Below are 22,734 nucleotides of genomic sequence, written 5' to 3' on the forward strand. Positions count from 1 at the left end.
GTGCAGATTCCTATTACTTCTTTTTAAGACAGAGTATCTCAGTTTCTTTTCTCCTCCTGTTAGAAACTACCCTGACAAAAGCAATTTAAGGGATAAAAGGCTTATATTCACCATTGTCCACAGGGTACAGCCTATCAGGGTGGCAGCTTGAAGCAGCTGGTCACATCACACCCACAACTGGGAGACTGAGAGAAAAGAATGAGTGTACTCTGCTCACGATCTCCTTTTATTTCATCCCGCGTCACAGTCCAGAGCATAGAGACACCAACACCAAGTCTTCCCGGCTTCACATTACCTAATCAAAATAAATCTCCACTGGCATGCCCAGAGGCCAGTCACCCTGGTGATTCCAAATCTCATTAAGTTGACCATGGAGGTTAACCACCACATGGGGTCTGTGTTTATAGTCTGGGTTGGCCCCTTGAACTTCCTACATAACTCAGGCTGGCCTTGAACTCAATCTCCTGCCTCAGCCTCCTGAGTGTTGGGATTATAGGTATACATCATTATACCTGACTAAAACTTATTCACATCTTAAGTAAGTGAAAATTTACACACATTAAACAACTCTACATTAGGGCTATCAAGAATTTGTATTCCCTGCTCATTCTCATATTACCTTTTAAAGAATTTGTCCCACAGAAGTAGATCATGTATCTAAGAGATGCATCCAGATATTTGCAGTATGACTAGAGTAAAAATTAGTTGTTACCACTAAGGGAACTGCTAAACAAATTAACATTTACCTATAATGAAACATTATGTGGCAATTAAAAGGACCAAACCAAATCACAATATTAAGTATAAAAAGAAGAATGTAAGCTGGACATGGTGGTTTGCGCCTATGTCAGCACTCAGGAGACTGAGGCAGGAGCATTGCTATTAGTTCACAGACAGCCCACATTAAATATTGAGTTTCAGGTCATTTGGTCTAGTGAGTAAGACCTTGTCTCAAAAAGAAAACAAAAAAGCATGGCTTTATTTGTACAAATTATGTAATATCTGTAAAAAAAATCTTCAGTCACCCAGCTTGAATTTTCCTAGCGAACATGCACTAGTATACCATTTCTATAACTTTTTAAGAGCTTAAACCGAAGAGGGACTATATAACTTACATATGCTGCTGTTCTGTGCATTGGGGAAATATTGGCAGGCCACAGCAGACAGCCACACCCACCCAGAGAGCGAGGCTGGGAAAGGAGCCACAGCCTTGCTAGCGCAAATCTCAAAGGCTGGTGGACCAAGGAGGGACATGAGACTCCTATTTTCCTCCAAACACAGTGTCCACTAACGGTTACGGCAGACCTGTCTGTATGCAGATGTAAAGTGCAGGAGCTGGCCAAAACGGGCACTGCTCACTCCTGTTCAGTTTTTCACGACAGAAGTGTCTGTAACATGAAGTCCTATTTTTAAAAACAAAAGGCAAAGCAGTCCTTCACATTATACAAACTGGGAACCAGCCAGAGCAAATTTTCTCCAATCAAACAGATGTTTGGAGAAAAGCACACTTTCAGGAACAAATGTGCTGCAACAGATACACCAGGGAATGGATTTCCTCAAAAATCTATTGCGTGTTCAGGTTATTACATGTAATTGCCTTAGATATCAAAATTTTACAATACAAAAATCTTATGGATAACTAAATGGCTAGCTCACACTACCTGCTCATGAACAGACGCACAATGAACAAATGAATGAATAAATGAATGAATGAGTCAAGCTCAGGACTCCCCCCAGGGTTTCTTTTCCCACTTGGGGTGAGAGGGTGCTAAAGGTGGAATCCACAGCCTTGAACATTCTGAGTACATGTACTAACACTTGTAGGGATTATACTGTGTGTGTCTGTGTGCAAGAGTGTACATCTGTGTGTGTGAGAGAGTGTGTGTCTGTGTGTGTGAGTGTGGCGGGTAAGAGAATGAAAGAATGTATAAGAGAGTGAGAAAGAGAGAGACAGAGAGAGGGAGAGAGAGAAAGAAAGAGTTGATATTTTGTTTTGAGCATTGTTTTTGAGATGGGGGTCTTGCCATGTTGTCCTCACTGGCCTCCAATCCCTGGGATGGAGTGAGCCACTGAAACTATAAGCAAGTGCCACTGTGCCTGGCCCGAGATTTTTAGCATTGCCACTCTTTAGTAGTTGGGTTGATGCGGTGATATGATGGTGACTGCGGGTGGGTCCAGTGGTTATGAGTCAGTAGCACGCATTACCAAGCTCACCTCATTACTCTGCTCCCCCCACCACATTTATGACAGACAGGAGGGCAGAGGGGAAAAAAGTTAAAAACTAAAAAGTTGTTCATATGTGGAGTGCAGAGTCACCATTGGGGAGGTTGTGTTTCCTTCCTTCATCACCTCTTTCGTGATTAAAAACCAAAAACCAAACCAAAACAAAAAATACCAAAAAACTCGGAGGCATGATGATGACATCATTTTGATCTTCAGGACCCACATGGTAGAAAGATAGATTTGACTCCAGCAAGTTGTCCTTTGACCTCTATACTTACATTGTATTGTTTGCATGATGCATATTTACACACACACACACACACACACACACACACACACACACACACACACATTAATCAAGTAAAAAATTGCAATGGAACAAATTCGTTTTTGGACAATATGAGCTTATAGAAAATACACATTTTACGTAGCACCAAAGCTTAAAATGTGTTCCTTCAAACATGACAATATTTATGAAAACATAAATATGAACTACTATGTAGAAACTTTATAGATAATGGGATTTAAGCATTATTTCTAGTAGATAATACCAGGGGAGGAGGACATAGGTGCGTGTCAGGTTGACATCAGAATGTCTTAACTACTCTCACTATAGTTTTTGAATCAGAGTCTCTCACTGAACACAAACCTCCTTCTTTTGGCTAGAATGACTGTCAGTGAGCCTCCAGGAGTTATCTGTCTGATCATCCTCCATGACTGAGCTTACAGTCTTGTGGCACTATACCCAGGTAGAGATCCAAACTCAGGTCCTCATGCTTGTAAACACTATGGGCCCAGCCATCTTCCCAGAGCCTCTAATACATAATCTTTAAAGCTTTCTACTTAGGTTATGTCTGAGTACTGATTTTTTTTTTTAGGGTAACCCACATGAGTGAGATAACATGCACAATCTTAAAAACATTACTCTGGACAACGACACTTTTCTAACAGCTATAGTTTACTGGGTACATGAACAGTAACCAGTGCTTTCCATTTTCAAATGGCCCCTTTTTAAGAACAACTTTGCTGTCACTGTTCTCGCCCTCTTTAAAACCAACTCAGAGAATACGCCAATGCTGCCTTCCAAAAATGGATACCAAGTCCCATTACCAAGGCTCCTATTCAGCCTCTCACTCACACAAAGCCATGCAAATGAGAGGGAAGATGGTGAAGCCATGTCTACAAGCCTCCTGGGTCCTGAGTTTCTTGACAGTGGGACAGAATCACCAGGCAACAGGCAGTAAAGATAGAAGCTGGATGCGGTCCCAGCCCGCAGCCGCCTTCTGTGTGGCCTGCAGCAAAGGATTTCTCAGCTTTTCCACCAATGAAACAAGGGTCAAACCTCCTGCCACTCCAAACCTAAGACACAAGTAATGGGAATGGAATTTAATTAAGTGTAATTGATTGCAAAGTACATCAAATTCCTACAATGAAAAAAAAATATTTAACTCCCAATTACCACTCAGAACCTGTTAGCCAGTTAAGGGCAGTGTGTGTGTGTGTGTGTGTGTGTGTGTGTGTGTGTGTGTGTGTGTAACAGAGCCCCAGAAAAGCATCTTCAACAAAGATTTCAAACTGGAAGCACATCTATTACCAAGAACGCCCCTTCAGTGAGTCCTGGGTGCCTCTCTTGAAACTATAGCCTAGTGGTCTTTGTGATATGACTGTCTTACAGATGTCCCTCTGAAGTCAGTTCTCCCCCGACGCCCCAGGTAACCTAGGGGACTTCCAGGCACCTTTGTTTTTCATGGTCTTAAATTCTAAACGTGTGGCTATGGAACTGAACAGAAGAGTGACTGCCACGGTCCATGGATCATGTGAAATGAAATAGATATGGGTGTTCGACGAATCTGACTACGGGGAGTGGCCCTCCTGTATGATGCTGAAAATTCTCTCTCCTCCAATGCAATCCCTTGTTACTGGTCTGCTCCTTTCCACTCGGCTCCATTGTCCTCCCCTTGCTATTGGACACATCTTTCTAGACTAGCGCTTTTGTCTCCCCCTGCCCACTCTCCTAGCAGAACTCTTCAGGGAAGGGAGCATCTGGATACATGGCCCTGGGAACCCACCCTCCATTCCTCTATTATTACGTAATCATGTGAGGGTCAGACCCACTGAGCACAGCACTTCAATGTCTCCAACATTGCTTCTTAATGTCACCTTACTGAACCTAAAGCTGAGTCCAAGGTGACACAGACACATCCTCCCCAGGCAACAGTCCTAGGAAATGCCAACAGGTGAGAGAAACATGATCCCAGATGCCCCAGAAACCCCTGCAAACTACCAAAGGGACAGCCATGCCCTTAACATCACCCTGACCACCTTGGTTTTCTCTTCAATGTAGTGCTGAATTCTGGACAGAATCCACATAGAAATGGATTCTCACAGTATTTTATACTTGGGTGAAGTCAGTCATACTTCAGTTTAAGGCCATGTACATTAACGTGTTCGAAAGTCAAACCTATGTATTTCTACCTCCCTATGCCCCACCTGCCTTTACCAGAGACTACCCATCTGTATCAATTTGTAACAGCCCTTGCAAATGATAAACCCCCTTTCCCAAACAATTGCTTCTCTTATTTCAGTTTTTCCATATACCAGGTTTAGAAGTGAATGAGATATCGCTATGGTGTTAGGGACTCAGAAGAACTGTAGTGCACAGACATTAGGAAACCATTGCCTCTAATTATTGGAAATTATCAAAAGCAAAATCTTTTTCTTGCAAGATTTTAAAGCCACTCCTGGCCAGTGGAGGAAGGGGTATCTATATCAAGACAGCAAGTGCAAATGTGTATCTCTAAGGAGAAAAGGAAGCTGAAGAGGGTTGGGGAGTCGGCAGAGCTGTCCACTGAAGGGACTCTGACTCAGAGGCAAGATGAACTGCTGTCAAGGGGCAGAGAGTAAAGACAGAGGAGCATTGTGCCCAGGAACCTCAACCCCCTTTGCACCCGTTAGGCAGAAGTTCGAGGGTCAAGCTCATGATCCTTGGCAAGACAGCCTGCAGAAAGAGAAATGAATTGAGTAGCACCGCTCTACTGAAGAAGCAGCTAAGAAGTTGGACAACCTGATCCATCATGGCAGCAAAATACAGAATGTAGGTACTTATCAGGAGGGGGGCTGAAAAGCAGTGTGGCACTTCATTTAGAATTAAATTGTGGTCTACAGCCATACCATCCTGCTGTGGGATGGTCTGTATGTCAAATCTGTTGCTCTGATTGGTCAATAAATAAAACACTGATTGGCCAGTGGCCAGGCAGGAAGTATAGGCAGGACTAACAGAGAGGAGAATTGAGAGAACAGGAAGGCGGAAAGAGACACTGCCAGCCGCCGCCGCCATGACTAGCAGCATGTGAAGATGCCGGTAAGCCACGAGCCACGTGGCAAGGTATAGATTTATAGAAATGGATTAATTTAAGATATAAGAACAGTTAGCAAGAAGCCTGCCACGGCCATACAGTTTGTAAGCAATATAAGTCTCTGTGTTTACTTGGTTGGGTCTGAGCGGCTGTGGGACTGGCGGGTGACAGAGATTTGTCCTGACTGTGGGCCAGGTAGGAAAACTCTAGCTACACCATCCTGAACATGCAAGATCTCGGGAGCTAAGCAGGTCCACTTGGTCAGTACTTAGGTGGGAGAATGTAGGCAGACTCATCAGCTAGGAGGACAGAAGAAGTTGGAAGGTTGATGAGTGAAAAAAATGTAGTGTAATCTTTAATTTTAAAAAATTGTGTTCTAAAATCCCAGAAGAAATGTGTGTGTGTGTGTGTGTGTGTGTGAACTTTTACAAATTGAAATGTATGTAAGTTAAAGCCGACTATTTCAATATCAACTCCCTTTTCTTATTTGCCAGGATCTGAGCTCACAGTGCTGAATAAATAATAAGCTACAGTCCATTGACCTGTTTCAATATTAATGAGCTCATCAATTTTTTCCAACAGCACAGACATTCTATCCTTGGAAAATGGTAGGAAGAAAGTCAGATCAACATTACCATTTCTCTGCTAGTTTAAGTCTACATTGGAGCCATAATTTCATAAATTAAAATGTCAGGTATATTTATTTTGAGACTACCTAGAGACATCCAATTTTGCATTTCAGAGGTTTTTTAATATCCTTTTGTGTCTCTGTATAAAATGGTTACCTGTGTCAAAAACCTTGAAATCATTTGTAGATCTACTTTTCCCCTTATTGGCTGTGTTAAGAGTATTTACCTGTGGGAGCTATAAGAATTCCAAGCAATTTAGTGTCTGGCCAAAAGTATCACATTTGCACATGATTTCCTGATGAATAACTTGTGTGAGTCTAAGTAGCACTTCATCAATAAATGTTTTCCTTAGCTGTTCTGGGACAGAAACAGCACATCCCCATTTGGCCCCCAAACTATGTGGATTTATCCTAAGTAGCTGAATCACTCAAGGTAGCCTTCTATAACCAGGCTATTAGGAGACTCTTTGCCATGGTCCCAGCAGGATGCCCTCCGCTCCCTTGCCCAGTGCCTTCCCATTTGACCCTAAGGGCCAAAATTCTTCCATGTCTTAACACCAGTATCATTGGCAACTGGCTTCTTTTTATTTAACGATGGTAAGTCTATCCTTCAATAGATTAACTCACTGTATTTTCCTCTTTTAATTGATCTGCTAGAAATTTTAAAGCAAAACTTGAGGGTCTCCTCGGCAAGTGAGCAAGACTACACATTATGCAACTTCTATGGTCATAATCATGCACTGTAGAAATAACTATCACTGCCAGCAGTGAGTGGGGACTCTGGGCTAAGCACTTCAGATGTATTATGCTGCATTTAATATTCATCATGATCCTGACATTCGAACACTTTCCCCTTCTTTACCAATGAGGAAACTGAAGTTGAGAAAAGTTGTGTCACCTGAAGCTGCTGAGCTGGTAAGTAGGGTCCCCACTGACATCTTTCCTACATCAAGAACCATGCTTCTGCCTACCCCGTTGCCCTGCCCCTTGGCTGTTCTCATCTTTCAGCCCCCTTTGACTCTTCCTTTACTCATGAAAGAAAAGACAATGGGCTCTGAGAAAACATCAAGACTCTCCTACTCTTCTTAAGGGCCATGCCTGAACCTGGATGGCCTATTATACTCAAGATGGCCACTTTAGGTTTGTGGACTGCAGTGTTCACCCTCCATCAGATGTATAGCTGGTAAAGATTTTTTTTCCCATTCTGTAGGTTGGCTCTTCACTCGAATGATAGTTTCCTTTGCTGTACAGAAGTTTTCCAGTTTCATGAAGTCCCATTTTTCAATTGATCTTAATTCCTGTGCTACTGGGGTCCTATTTAGAAACTCTTTTCCCATGCCTTTGGGTTAAAGTTTATTCCTTATTTTTTCTCAGATTTTAGTTATCAGGTCCTATGATAAGTTCCTTGATCCATTTGGAGTTGAGTTTTGTGCAGGGTGTGAGATAAGGAATCTAGTTCATTCTATATTTAGCTACCCAGGTTTACTAACACCATTTGTTTAAGATGTTATCTTTTCTGCAATATGGTTTTGTTTTGTTTTTTGCCTTTTTGTAAACAATCAGGTGACCACATGACCATTGGATTATATCTGGATCCTTGTTTCTATTCCATTTGGCCAATGTGTCTGTTTTCATGCTGGCACCATGCTGTTTTTATTACTATAGCTCTGAGTTATAACTTAAAATCAGGGATAGTGGCACCTTCAGTGGTCTTCCATTGTTTAGAGTTGCTAGGGCTATATCCTGTGTCTTTTGTGTTTTCATATGAATTTTGATATATTTCATTTTCTTTGTAGAGCTGGGTTGGAATTTTAACGGGGATTTCAGTGAATCTCTATATTGCTTTTGGAAGAATGTCATTTCCACAATATTAGTCCTATCAATCCATGAGAATGCAGGACTTTCCATCCTACAGTATCTTTTTCAATTTCTTTCTTTGGTATCTTAAAGTTTTGATTGTACAAGTCATTTACTTCTTTGGTTAGATGTGTCTCAAGATGTTTTTGAGGATATTGCGAATTGTATGGTTTCCTGATTTCTTGCTCAGTATGTCATTGGTAGATATAAAAATTACTGATTTTTGTGTTAATTTTGTATCCTGCTACTTTGCTGAATGTTTATCTGCTACAGGAGTTTTGGGTGGAGTGTTTAGGGTCTTTTATATATGGAATCAAATCATCTGGAAATAGGAATACTTCAACTTCATTCTTTCCCATTTGTGTTTTCTTTGTCTCCTTCACTTGTTTTACAGCTCTGGCTAAGACTTCAAACACTATATTGAACATTATAGAGAGTGGACACTCTTGCTTTGTTCCTGATTTTAGTGATAATGCTTTAAGTCTTCTCTGCTTAGGATGATGTTGGTTATGGCTTTGCTATAGATTGTCTTCAGTATGCTGATATATATTCCTTCTATCCCTAGATTATCAAGAAATTTTATCATGAAAGGGTGTTGGTTTTAGTCTTTGGGTCTATTTGTGTTGTGGATTACATATATTGATTTATGTATGTCAAACCATACCTGTACCTCTGGAATGAAGCCAACTTGATCATGGAGGGTGATCTTTTTGATGTACACTTGAATTGATTGTAACTATTCTATTGAGAATTTTTGTATCCATGTTCATCAGCTATGGCCAATGTGGTCTCATATACCCCCAAGCATTACAAGCTTCATCTTAGTTTAATTTTAGAATCAAGAAATCCATTTGATTGTCTAGTTTAGATGCATATAAAATTTTAAAGTATGTACTTAAGATTCTCTGAGCCTCTCATGGGGAGTCAGCAAAGCCTGGTACATTCCATTGAGGCCAGTCCAAGCCCCTCCTCCCTGAATCAAGGCTGTGCAAGGTATCCCACCATAGGTAATGGGCTCCAAAAAGCCAGTTCATGCACCAGGGATAGGTCCTGATTGATACCTTTCTTGACCTTGCTATCACTTAGTAATGTGCTGTTTAGTCTACATGAGATTATTTACTTCCTGTAGTTTCTTTTGCTGTTAATATCTAGCTTTGATCCATTGTGGTTGAGTGAAGGATGTTATTTCAATCTGCTATATTTGTTGATACTTGTTTTGTGTCCTAATATATGGTTAATTTTGGAGAAAGTCCCATGAGTTGCAGAGAAAATTGTATATGCTTTAGTGTTTTGCTACAATGTTCTGTAGATGACAAGTCCATTTGGTGTATGACACTATTTAATTAGACTGTTTCTCTGTTTAGTTTTTATCCAGATGAACTATCTATGGATGAGTGTGGGGTACTGAAGTCACGAATGACCACTGTGTTGGAGTTAATCTATGGTTTTAGATCTAGTAGGATGTCTTATGTTTTTTATTAGATTGTATGAACCAGGGTTTGTTTCATATATGCTTAGAATTACAATGTCCTCTTGGTGGATTGTTCATTTGATGAGTATGAAGTGGCTTTCCTTATCTCTTCGGATAGTTTTGGTTTGAAGTCTATTTTGTCAGGTAATTAGATTTGGTGTACCTGCTTATTTCTTAGTTCTGTTTGTATGGAATACCTTTTTTCCCATTCTTTTAAGGTGGTGTCTATTTTTGATTATGTGTTTCTTGGATGTAACAAAAAGATGGATCCTATTTTCTAATCTAATCTGATAATCTATGTCTCTTTAATAAAGAATTGATGCCATTAACATTAATATTAAGAATTATTACTGAAAGATGTATGCTAATTTCTGTCATTTTGTTGGGTCTGTGGAGTTTTCTTAGACCTCTTTTAATTAACTGCCCTGGTATGTTTTTTTCCTGTAATCTTGTGAATGCATTTATTCTAGTCTTCAGACCAAATTATTTCTTCCAGTATCCTCTGTAGAGTTGACTTAGTGGTCAAAAATTCCTTTAATCACTTTTATCATGAAAAGTTTGTATTTCTCCTTCAACTCTAATAGTTCTGTTTTCATATCTTAGACTGATTTATCTCTTTCATCTCATGTTTTATGCTCTCTACTAGCATATGCATGTCTTTTTTTGAGTTGTGTGAACATGCTTATAAACATTCTTTTGAATTCTTTTTCTGGACATTCTTCCAAGTCATTTTCATTAGTTGTCATTATTATAAAATTAGTATTTTTGGAGGAGATTCATTGTCTTGGTTTTTCATGTTTTTGTTGGTATGCTGACTTGCACATCTTGAGTATTTTATTGGTTGAATTCACTTATTTATTCTTTCTTGCTTATTCAAGTCACCTTTGTTCCTTCAGTGGATGCATTTACAATGTTCAGGAAAGGACTAAGTCTTAGTAGGGTTGAGATGTTCATTTTTCCCCATAGGACTGACGTAAGCAGTTCTAGTTTGGATAGGGTAAGTGTAAGCAGGGCATGCTGGGATCCCCTGATTGCTGCAGAAGGCAATAATGACTGGGTTCCTGGAGCAGGATGATGTAAGGTATCTTCTTCAACCTCACAGCTAGTCTGACTACTCAACTTGTTTCAGGGATTTTCTGTCTTTGCCTCCCAAGCTCTGGGGTTAGAGGCAGATTTTCTACACAGGAACTCACATAGACACCAGAAATCTAGGCTCCAGTACTCACACCTGTTCAGCAAGCTCTTTCTCCACTGAGATATATCCCCAGTCTCTCCAATTTCATTCTTTTGTGTGTATATCTTCAGTTTCCCCAATACAAGTGCCTAGAGTCATTCTCCATTGTGAGTCTTTACCTGGCTCTAGTCTGTTCTTTTGGTCACTGTGTCTGTTCTTCTAGTAGTATCACGATATTTTGACTAGAATAGCTTTGAATATAGTCAGGTAAAATGGTAAAATATTTTTTCTGCTTGCCTTAATTTTGATTTAGCCATCAAAATTTGATTCAAGTAATTATATTTTTAGATTAATTTTGCTAATTTAGGGTTTAGTTTACTCATTTCAGGACAGAATGTGTTTTATATACTTAACCTCTTTGCATTTATCTTGTTAAATTACAAAGAATAAATTATAATATGCAATACATAATACTGTAAGTAGGCAATGATAAATGATGATGAATGTTACTTGAGGTGTCCAAATAATGCAACCTTCCTGTCTCCTAGGAAGTCTGATAATGTTACATAGAATCACAGGTTAAAACTGGAAACACAGATCCAAATTTCAAATGCAAGGACTTATTCTGACATTAAAATTTCTTATTTCTTGAATTTCCACTAACAGGATTTATATGAAACACACTGGGTATGCAAAATTACTGCTATTTTCATATGTAGTGTATTGTTTGTGTGTGCGGCATTTGTATATCTGTGTGGAGGCTAAAAGTTGACATCTAATCAACCAATATCACTTTTCACTTAGTTTTTAATTTTTTGAGAATTTCATATATGAGTACTGTATTTACATTATTTCTACCCCTCCTCCTCCCACTTCCAATATCTCCCATGTCCACCTTCCTCTCAAATGCATGACCTCTTTAATTATTGTTACATATGTATATATATAACCAACTGAGTTTATTTAGTATTGCTCATATATACATGTGTTTAGCTGACCTCATTGGAGCTGAATAAATTATGAGGATGCACATCCCTGAGGAGAGCTGGTTCTTCCTCTCTCATCAACCATTGGTTGTCTGCAGCTCTTCATCTAGGGGTGGGGCCCTGTGTAATATTTCTCATCCATGCTGGCATGTCAGTTGGTGTTGTCACTATGTAGGTCTTGTTTAGGCAACCATATTGTTCAGATTTCATGGATGCAAAGTCCCTTTCATATCTATAACACATTATCTCACTGCAGCTGTCCTGGTTGTCTGTCTCTTACAATCTTTCTGTCTTCTACAATTTTCCCTAAGCCTTAGGTATAGGGGTTGCATTATAGATGTACCAAGAGGGAATGGGCACCCAATGGTCACTTATTTTCTGTGTTATGACCAACTGAGGGTCTTCGCTGCAAAAAAGAAGCTTCTTTGATGAGAAGCAAGAACTACACTTATCTGTGGGTATAAGAATCAGTATTTAGAATGCAGTTAGAAAATATATTGATGACGGAAAATGTCAGCAGTAGGTTCTCCTCTAGGGTCTATGACTGGTCTGGCCATTGGTAGCTGATTGGGTTTATAGTCCCAGACGTGAATCCTTCCCTGTTCACCAGGTCTTAAGTACAATTATACTGCTATTTGTTAGCTTCAAGTAAAATATGCCATTATTGCTCCACTGGGGTCACTTTGCCAGGCCAGTCATTTTTTACAGTCATAAGCTTCACTGCTGGGTGGGACTATTTATTGTTTCCCCCCCCTTGGCCTCCACCTTTTGAGACAGGCTCAGCTCTGAATCTAGAGCTCATTGATTGGTTAACAAGTGCCTGAGATCTGCTGGTCTCCACCACTGCCCCAGATTACCAATCTGCGCAACCAGGTCTGGCCTTTCATAGGTTCCGAGGCTCCAAACACTGGCCTCAGGCTGGCACAACAAGCACTTTACTGGCTGAGCCATCTCTCCAGCCCATCAGTACTCGTTTTTGAAAGAATGAGTCAGGTTAGCAGCAGATACACACTCAGAGAACAAAAACAGACACAAACAAGGCTAAGTAAACTGTGGTTGCTACTGTTCTGATGTGGACCTCCCCTGGTGCCTAGAGATGACTATTAAGGCATTCTCTTGGTGCCTGTTCAATGAATTCTTTCTAACCAGTAACATCACCGTGATTCACATCAGAGGAGACTGAGGACCAGAATTCCCCCAAGGAGAACTAAAATTCATTCCACAATGCCTTCATTAATTTTTCTGGACATTTGGAATTCAGGAAAACATTTTTTTTCTAAGATATTCTGTCAGCTTTCGCTGAAGTAGAAGGGAGTTCATTTTTCTTGCAGAATTTTCCTTGGCTCTTTCACACCATTTCACAAGATCATCCATTCAGAGAGTCTTTGTCACAGCCTCAAAAGAATGCACAAAGGTTGATTTCCATGCTGCCTTAAGGTTATGTCAAAGCATGGAAAATGGCATTGGTTAGGCGTCACATAAACATCTGTAAATACGCAATACCCTTGGCCAATCTGGCCAAAGATATGAAAGAAGAAAGCATGAGGTAGTCAAAATGTTCTGTCCCATTTTTTTTTTACCCATATTTTTGTACTTCAGCCTTAAAGAAGGCTTTAGCACACCAGGAATGAATGTTAATCTGGGCTGTGGCAAACCATTTTTCTTGCCCTGTCCTCCATTCAAATATTTATATACCTCTTATGAGCTGGTGATCATGGAAGGTATCTTCATGTCATCTGACTGGAGAGAGATGTAAAAGTGCCAATGCATATCATAAGCACCTACAACGTATGACATGCTACGACATAGATTTCAGCTCTGGTTCTCAGTCTTAAAAAGTCCTAGGGTAAGGTATCATTCACTTCATTGCACAAGTTGAGGCTTTTTAAGGCTGACACCACAACTCTTCCACAGTCACCTGCTAGCCAGTAATACAGGTTAGAAGTTCGAACAAGCTTCAGAGCGCCATGCTCTTTCTACCACACCAAATGAAAATCATAAAGCACAGATGAAGTCAGTTCCTGCTGTTGACCATGCCCATCCCTACCCACCTCCAACACTCACCAGGAGAGAGAACTGGTACCAGTCAGGTCAAGTTTCCTGAGGTCTAAGCTTGACTCCTCAGCATGATAAGACCTTCTCCTGTGTATGTTCAAAGGACAACCACAGTGCCCACACTCTTAATTAAGACACGTCAGACACTCAGAAGGAGAACACATATGTTTAGAAACGGATTTCCACTGAATACTGTGAACACAGCATGGAAAGTTTTTCTTACCTTTAAATATTTCACCAGCTTCTGAATCTGCCAATACTCTGACGGCAGGTCAGCATTGGCTTCTTGGCGGTGATCCGGAGGCTCCTCATCCTCCTCACTCTCTGAGGAGCTCTCGCTGGCAGTCTCTTCGACCTTCTCGCCACTCTTACTAAGAACAGCAACAAGTCCGCAGTGTGAGCTACAGCATGAGCAGGGCTGTAACTATTGTTATAGCAACTGGCATACGAGCAGCAGATGACATCTACAGCCCGTGAGCCTCAGAAGGAAGGCATGGTTTCTACACATCTGCTGAAAGCCAACACTGGCAAACGTATTCAGCTTACACACACACACACACACACACACACACACACACACACACACACACACCACTTAGAGTAAAGGTAATGCAGAGCTATAGAAAGAGATGCATCCAAAAAGACTACAGACAAGTCAAAATGCTTAAATAATCCACAGAAAAGAAGGGAAAGGGTGGAAACAGTAAAGATGAACAGAAAACAATCTTTGAAATGGCACTGGGGCCTTAAATACTGCATAGTACCCTGGAAAACAGATGAACAGTTGGCTGGAATTAGAAATGAGAGCAAATATGTGACTGTAATGGGGTAACACTAGGGCACCCCACATGCTGGTGAAGTTCTGTGTTCTGACTGCTGTGTTCATTACAGGATGGGGTAAATTTACCCCATCATGCATGAGTAGATGAAATACACACTGAAGCAATGTTCATGTCCTGGTGTTGTGACTGTAATATGTTATCACTAGAGGAAGCTGGGCTGAGGATACTCCGTAGACTACCTTTACACTTTTCTACGAGTCTATAATTATTTCAAAATAAAGAGCCTTAAAAGTTCTTCAGCACACTGAATAAATTTATTATAGTGAACCAAAAAGTAAAGCTGGCATCAACACAGTGCAGGGTCTTAAGGACTGTTTTAGCCCAAGTGTGCTAATGTTTCTATGAGACGCTCTCCCCTTCTTCCTGCCACCCCTTTGAAACCCCCAACACAAATGGCCCACCCTTATCATTATTCTGTGTCTTTGTTAAACTGAAAATTCATCCAATGTTCATAGCTGGCCTTGAATGTATCTCTTATTTTAGAGTCAGTAAGTAGTGAGCACCCTCTGTGATCTACACAACTACAATAGAAGTATATCCTGGAATATATTTAAAGCAATCCAGCACCCTCACTTTTACTGACATCATTAGTAACCATCAATATGTTAAGTACACTGGGGCCCTTGTACAGTACTGAGGAGGTCTATAACCAGCATGGCAATTGGCCATTCTGTGTGGGTGGCTGTAAGGACATGGCCATACCAACCGAAACATACCGAAGTAACTGTGCACGGCCTGAGGAAATAGATATCGATGACCTTTCAATTTTTCCTTGTTTTTCCTCTTGGCTATCCTTTACAGAGCTTTTGTGGCTAAATAAATAAATAACAAAATAGAGCTTTAGTATGTTGTGCTGGTGAATAGGACATAAAAGATGGAAGAACATATGGATGGCCCCAGCACTTTCATGAACCCAAACAATGCACTTTCCTGACATTGATTAACACATTTCGTGCCTCATGCCTATGGGTGCTGTTTGTTCTCCAAGCACAGACATGTGATTTATATATTGAAGAAATGCTGTATGCAGTTTGGCTATGCTGGCTCTGGTGGCACACACTTGAAAGCCCAGCATTCCAGAGACCAAGTTCATGTCTAGCCTGTGCTTCAGACTCCATCTTAGATCAATACGATAAGCAGTATGCTATGCACTCAGAACTAGTAGCAGGATTTTCACAAGCTGCCATGGCTGAGTGAATACATCATCCTAACCCTCCCCTTGGAGTGCTTCTACTCTCAGTCACAGGGGCTACAGTTTCTCACCATCGCTGGCCAACCGTGCAACAGAGGCTCACCTGGATTTTCAGGAATTTCTAGGCTTAGCATGGCCCTTAGCACATACTCAGCTCTCATTAAATACTTATTACAGAAATTCATAATTAAAATCCATATCCCCATCAACAGAGACTCACACACATTTTTCACAGTCTTTCTTTATAGTCACAGAGGTCAAGTGGAATGAAGCCAGTGAAAATCAGAAAAATGAGGACCTCTTCTCTTCCCACAGAGCCTTTCTCCTGGAGATCCTCTTCATTTAATGCTGGAACAAACCACACTCTTGATCCTCAGAATCCCAGAAAAGGAAGGGTCCTTGTGTGACCAACAGGAGCTGTTCTTAAACCAACCATGTCACATTGACTATAAGTATAAATGGGACCCGTGGTAGTAAATATAGCCTGGCATTTGTAATCTACTGGTTAAAGTGTGTGAACTGCTCGATCTAGTTGGGATCACCAGTAGCCTCTGAACACCCATAAAAGTTTGACACCAGCCAGCCAGTCATATATCTCACGGCCACAGGAGGCTGAAGTAGAAGGATTACCACAGGTTAGAAGCCAACCTATGGTACAGCAGGAGACTCTGTTAAAAGAAAGGAAAGGGGGAGGGGGAGAAAAAGAAGGGGGCAGGGGGAGAAAGAAGGAAGGAAGGATAAAAGAAAGAGAGGAAGAAAATTGATCTGAGACACTGATACATGAAATCTTTAGGAGGAGGACCTAAGGAGAGGCCTTTAGGTCACTGGGGTGTGACCTCATAAGAAACTGGCCACTCTGTTGTTCTTTGTTTCCTGGCCACAAGGTAGGCAGTCATACTCTCCCATGTGATCTTCACTGTGGACATCTAGCACACTTACCAGATTCCCCCCAAAAAAATTGTTTATAGATTCTGAACTGAAATTTCTAAAATCATGAGCCATAATCAACCATTTCTCTTTGTAAGGTAAACAACATGGACATATTTTTAGAGTAAAGGAAACATGAGAAATTTCCTCTATTCACTTTTGACAGCCCCAGAATTTGAGTAGCAATAACACTCACACACGAGTGAGTGTGTGGGGGAGGGGGAGGGGGAGGAAATGCATCTACATATGCATGCATAGTCCATATGTACATGTGAACATGTGTGCACATGCATGTGGAGGCAGGGGACAAGCCTGGATATGCTGTTCCTCAAGCACTGTCACCTTTTATTTGAAACAGGGTCTCTCTTACTGGCCTGGAATACACCAAGTAGACGAAAGCGACTGGCCAGCAAGCTCCAGGGATCCACCCAACTCTGTTTCCTCAGCAGCAGAATTACACTCACACACCACTATGTCTGCTCTGGGTCTGTCTGTCTGTTTGTTTGTTTGTTTGTTTGTTTGTTTGTTTGGAGTTCTGGGGATTGAACTCAAGGTTTCATGCTTGCAAGGCAAACACTTCATTGGCTGAGCCACCTTCCCAGCCTTTGAATAACAGTCATTCTTTTGCTTGCTTTTTTAAAATTTTTGTTGTTGTTTTGTTTTGTGCTTGTTTTTCAAGACAGGGTTTCTTTGTGTAGCCTTGGCTATCCTAGAACTAGCTCTGTAGACCAGGCTGGTGTGGTGATACAGAGATCCTCTTGCCTCTGCTTCCCAAGTGCTGGGATTAAAATTATACACCGTCACGGTCTGGCTATAATTCATAATCTTTACTAACTATATTCCTTATGTTTAGTATGGGTACTGGATTATTTTATAGCAACTTGACACAAGCTAGAGTCATCAGAGAGGAGGGATCCTCAATTGAGAAAAATGTTTCCATAAGATCAGGCTGTAGGCCTGGCAAGCCTGTGGGGGGTATTTTTAAATTAGTGATTGATGAGGGAGGGCCCAGCCCATTGTGGGTGGGGCTACCCCGGACTGGTAACCCTGGGTTCTATAAGAAAGCAGGCTATGCAAGTCATAAGGAGCAAGCCAGTAAGCAGCACCCCTCCATGGCTTCTGCATCAGCTCCTGCCTCCAGGTTCCTGCCCTGTATGAGTTCCTGCCCTCACTACTTTTGATGATGAACTGTTACAAGAAACTGAGCGAAACAAATGCTTTCCTCCCTAAGTTCCTTTTGGTCATGGTGTTTCATCACAGCAATAGCAACCCTAACTAAGACAGTATCCCAGTGTCCATGTCACAGAGGTCTGTTAACATTGTTGAGACTCCATCTTTCTTATAGTATTAAAGTTCTGCTTATATTGTTGCTACAAAATTTTCCTGGTGAACTCCATGTAAAATTCTCTTTACTACTACGTTTCTATGGCCCATGTTATTTCTCCATGTATTTTAGCATAATTTCCTTTTCTCATATCACCTGTTCTTGCTCACCTACTACACACAAGTGACCTGTGTTTTTTCTTCTTCCATCATAGAAGTTGGAACACAAGAACTCTTACTGCTACATCTTTCTACTTAGGATGAAGGAAAAGGGAATTAAACAGGAAAGGCAGGGAAATACACACTCCATATTTTCTAACAAGACATACAATTCCAAGGAAAATTAGGCCAATATGTGGCAATTAAAGATGCACCAGAAAACTCATGTAAACAGCTACATACTCTTTGTAATCAACAGTTGCTCTCCAGTTTAGGCTCGGCTCCAATCTCTTGGTTATATGACTTTTCCCAAAGTTAATCTGGTTCTTCTCCGTTTTACTCTTCTCTGAACCAGCTACAGATGAGTGCCCATCTTCTACCTTGGGTTTCTCAGTAGGCTCTTGATCCTTCTGTTGTTCCTCACTGAACCTAAGCTCCTTTATTAAAAAAGAGAGAGAGTGAATAATGGTTACAGTGACGTCAGCTCTGAACTACTTAGTGCCATCTGAAGATGAGGGCTGGATAAAGCCAGGAAAGTCTCACATGCATCTACCTGCTGTTGCTTAGCAAACCAGTTTGAATAAGGGCAACTTTGAGACCAAGGCCTTTGTTAGAGTCATGCAGGACATAATATGATGTTTCTGAACTCAGCTCTATGGCAGCATGCATAAACCTACATGCTACTCACCACCTCTTGAAAGAAGCCCAAACTCCATCCTTGTATTGACTAGGATATATTATATAGAATTACACTAGTTAAGGATAAAAGAAGCACCCTGAAGATGACCAGAAATAAAAGACATATTCTGGGTCTGAAGAGATGGCTCAGTGGTTAAGAGTGTTTCTGTTACCTTTCATTGATAATGGAATTGAAGACCCAGAAATAAACTCACAAACCTATGGACACTTGATTTTTTTAATAAAGAAGCCAGAAATATACACTGGAAAAAAAGAGAACATCTTCAACAAATAGTGTTGGTCAAATTGGACGGCTAAATGGTATAGAATGGAAATAGATTCATTTTTATCACCCTGCACAAGCTTAACTTCAAATAGATCAAAGACTTCAACATAAAACCCGGTATACTGAACCTGATAAAGAGAAAGTGGGAAGTAGGCTTGAACTCCTTGGCACAGGAAAAGGCTTTCTGAACAGAACACCATTAGCACGAGCAGTATGAACAACATTTAATAATTGGGGCCTCAGGAAACTGAAAAGCTCCAGCACAGCAAAGGATACCACCATTCAGACAAAGAAGCAGTCTACAAAATGGGAAAAGATGTTCACCAACTCCATGTCTGATACAGGGCTAGTATCCTAAATATATAAAGAATTTAAAAAACAATGGATTTTATGGGTGGACAGGAGTGGGGAGGGGACAAGAATGGGAGGATCAGGTAGGAGTGGGGGAGATGAGATTGAGGGAGAGGATGAAGGGAGACAACTATAACTGAAGAGCATTTGAAGGGCAGTATGGAAACCTAGTGGAGTGAAAACTCCCTATAATATATATTGGTCATCCTAATGAAGTCTGCGAATAATGAGGGAGACAGAACTCCAACTGGCCATTGCTTGTCACCAAACAAAGCTTCCAGTACCAGGTCTGGGTTTCATCCAATTGAGTTGTTGGCTGAAAGGGTCCCATGGAAATTCCCAAACAAACCAGGCTGTTGCCAAGACAATAGGTTGTGCTCCATAAACTGACAGCAAGGCCCCATTGCTGAAGACAATACCTACACAACTCATCAAACATGAAGAAGTCGAGCTGGTGCCTACCTAGAACCTTCACCCCATCCATGTTCTAATGTCTTTGTCATGGGAAGGTACTCAGCACACTACCAAAAGAGAAACATAATCACCAACCTAAGCACAACAACTTTGATCTACAATCTGTCCTACCTTCAAAATACGCTAGAGTAATGGTGGCACACACCTTGTGGGTGTAACTAACTGATGTCTGATGGATTTAAGGCCCACTCCATGAGATGGAACTCATACCTGAAACTGCTTGGATGACCAAGAACCAGAAACTAAATAGCCCAGAGACCTTGGGTAAAATCAAGCACTACTGGTCTTAAGTAAATAAATAAATAAAAGTGACTCCTAGTGATATTTTGCTATACTCATAGATCAGTGCCTTACTCAACCATCACCAGAGAGGCTTCCTCCTGCAGCAGATGGGAATAAATATAGAGATCCAATGCCAGATACTACACAGAGAGAGAGAGAGAGACTTCGGAACACACAGCTCTAGACAAGATGTTGCCATCAAATCCCTTCCCTCAGAGCTCAGGGAAGCTCTCAGAAGGAGGCAGAGTGAGTGGGAAAGACAGAGAGGATGGAGGACACCAGGAGAGCAAGGGCCTCTAAAACAACTGAGCAAAGCTCTTATGAACTCCCAGAGACTGAGCATCACGTACAGGACACCAAGTCCTCTACATACACACTAGAGCCTTCAATTTTGTAATTTTATGGGACTCCTGAATATGTGTATTTCTGATACTTGTGCCTTCTTTTGGGGCTCTTTCATTTTTCTATTGGCTTGTCTTGTCCAACTTTCAAATGGTAGTTTTTGTTTCATCTTATATATTTTATTTTGTTATGCTTTGTTGCTAAAAAAAAATGTAGAGATAAACACGAAAAAAAGTGTGTCTCGGTTACTTTTCTATTGCTGTGAAGAGACATCATGGCCAAAGCAACTTAGAAAAGAAAACATTTATTGGGGTTCCTGGTTCCTGAGGGTTAGAATCTGTGACTATCATGGTGGGGCACATGGGGGTAGACAGGAAAGACGGCACGGGAGCAGTAACTGAGACCCATTTGACCCATAAACAAGAGGCAGGGAGAGAGACAGAGACAGAGGGCTAACGTCAAAGCCCACCCCCAGTAACACACCGCCTCTAACCCTTCCCAAGCAGTTTTCCAAACTGGGGACCAAGTATTGAAATATATGAGCCCACAGGGCCATTCCTATTCAAACCACCACAGTGCGGTTGCGACTCTTAAATGAACTGTATTCTGTACCCAGCACCCACGTTGGGAAGTTTACAACCACCTGCAGCTGCAGCTCCAGGAGCTCCAGTGCCCTCTTCTGACCTCTGTGGGCACCTTCACTCAAGTGCACACACCCACACAGACACATAAAAATAATCTCAAATAAAGTAAAAGTGAATCTTTTAAAATAAACAAACAACAAAAAGACATATCCCATGCAGAGTTAGGCACATTAAAATGTGGAGCTGCGGAAGTTGCTCAGTCAGTAAAAGTACTTGCCCAGCAAGCGTAAGGACCTGAGTTCAGATCCCCAGCACCCACGGAAAGGTGGGTGTGGTGGTGCACACCTAAAGCGCTTGTTAGGAAAACACCAGGACAAGAGTTCAGATCCCCAAACACACACAAAGCCGGACATAGTAGTTTGAATCTGTAACCCCAACTAACCTACAGTGAGATTGGATGTGGAGACAGGAAACTCCAGGAAGCTCCCAGGTCAACTAGCCTGGGGTAGACAGTGGTAAACAAGAAGAAAGCTGGTCTCCAACAAGGTGAAAAGCAAAGGTGGATGGATACCTGAGATTATTCTTGGACCTCCACATGTATGCTGTGACACACACAGACACATATGCCTATCCATATACATGAATCGAGAGGGGGGGAGGGGGGAGAGAAAGGGAAGGAATTAGTTTATTGCTATAAGATCTGTGCTAGAAGAAACACAAAATGAAGTTCTTTGTTCAAAAGGACGGCCTTCTAACAGGAACTATCTCTCCCTCTCCCCTTCTCTTTTTCCTTTTCTTCTCCACTTTCTTTCCTTTTTCCCTTTTGGTCTGTCTCTCTGGAGAACAGAGAAATACAAAAAGAAAGTATCCTCAAAAACAAGGATCAGCAATATACTGAGAGAAGTTAATACACTAACAATAATTCAGGGAACAGTTGATAAATTTCATAAAAATAATGAGCATAGAGCATTGTCCCCAAACATAACCTTTATAGCACCCTCCCAAGGCTCAGGGAATATTACAGAAGAAGGGCTGAAAGGAACATAAGAGCCAAGGAGATCAGAAGGGCTGTAAGTGCTACCTCTGGGGCACGGCACAGCCGTGGCAAACCTGCTCACACAGCAGCTGTGGGCACCTACTACTGAGCCTGCACAAAGCTGGGCCTGTCAACAGCCAACCGTAGATCAGAAGGTACTCATGGGTCCCTGAACCTGAAAGGACCAGGCAGATGCCATAACAGGCTGCTCAGTCTTCTCTCAGAGATCAGGCCTCAATTTCAGTTTCCTGAGACTTGAACAAGCAGTTTCTGGAAGGGCCATGAACAAAAGACATAATCCTTGCAGTAGCTCCCTTTCTGCACATACTCTGACCGCTCAAGGTTCAGCCAATTGTTTACTGTCTGGGACCCCTCACCAACTCAGAGCTACGTGCATGGGTCAATGTGAGAGCCTGGGCCACTGAGCCAGCCCTCACAGCCCGTACATGCTAGGCCAGCCAGCCTCCAAGCCAGCTCAAGGACAAAGCCTAGGACTTGTCCAGGCCTG

The 22,734-nt window shown here is 41.5% G+C and overlaps 1 protein-coding gene across 3 annotated transcripts in view; it reads right to left on the reverse strand.

The window, feature by feature from the left end:
- Nucleotides 1-22,734, reverse strand: part of Odad2 (outer dynein arm docking complex subunit 2) — a 151,988-nt gene that overhangs the window by 107,864 nt on the left and 21,390 nt on the right. For all 3 annotated transcript variants that reach the window (XM_059263752.1, XM_059263753.1, XM_059263754.1), the window contains 3 exons: nt 18,437-18,630; nt 15,309-15,404; nt 13,974-14,121 (listed from right to left, as the gene is read on the reverse strand). In XM_059263752.1, the coding sequence (XP_059119735.1) occupies nt 13,974-14,121; nt 15,309-15,404; nt 18,437-18,630 (438 nt within the window). The remainder of the gene's footprint in view (nt 1-13,973; nt 14,122-15,308; nt 15,405-18,436; nt 18,631-22,734) is intronic.

Source organism: Peromyscus eremicus, chromosome 5 (genome assembly GCF_949786415.1).
Source record: "Peromyscus eremicus chromosome 5, PerEre_H2_v1, whole genome shotgun sequence".
Taxonomy (NCBI): Eukaryota; Metazoa; Chordata; class Mammalia; order Rodentia; family Cricetidae; genus Peromyscus; species Peromyscus eremicus.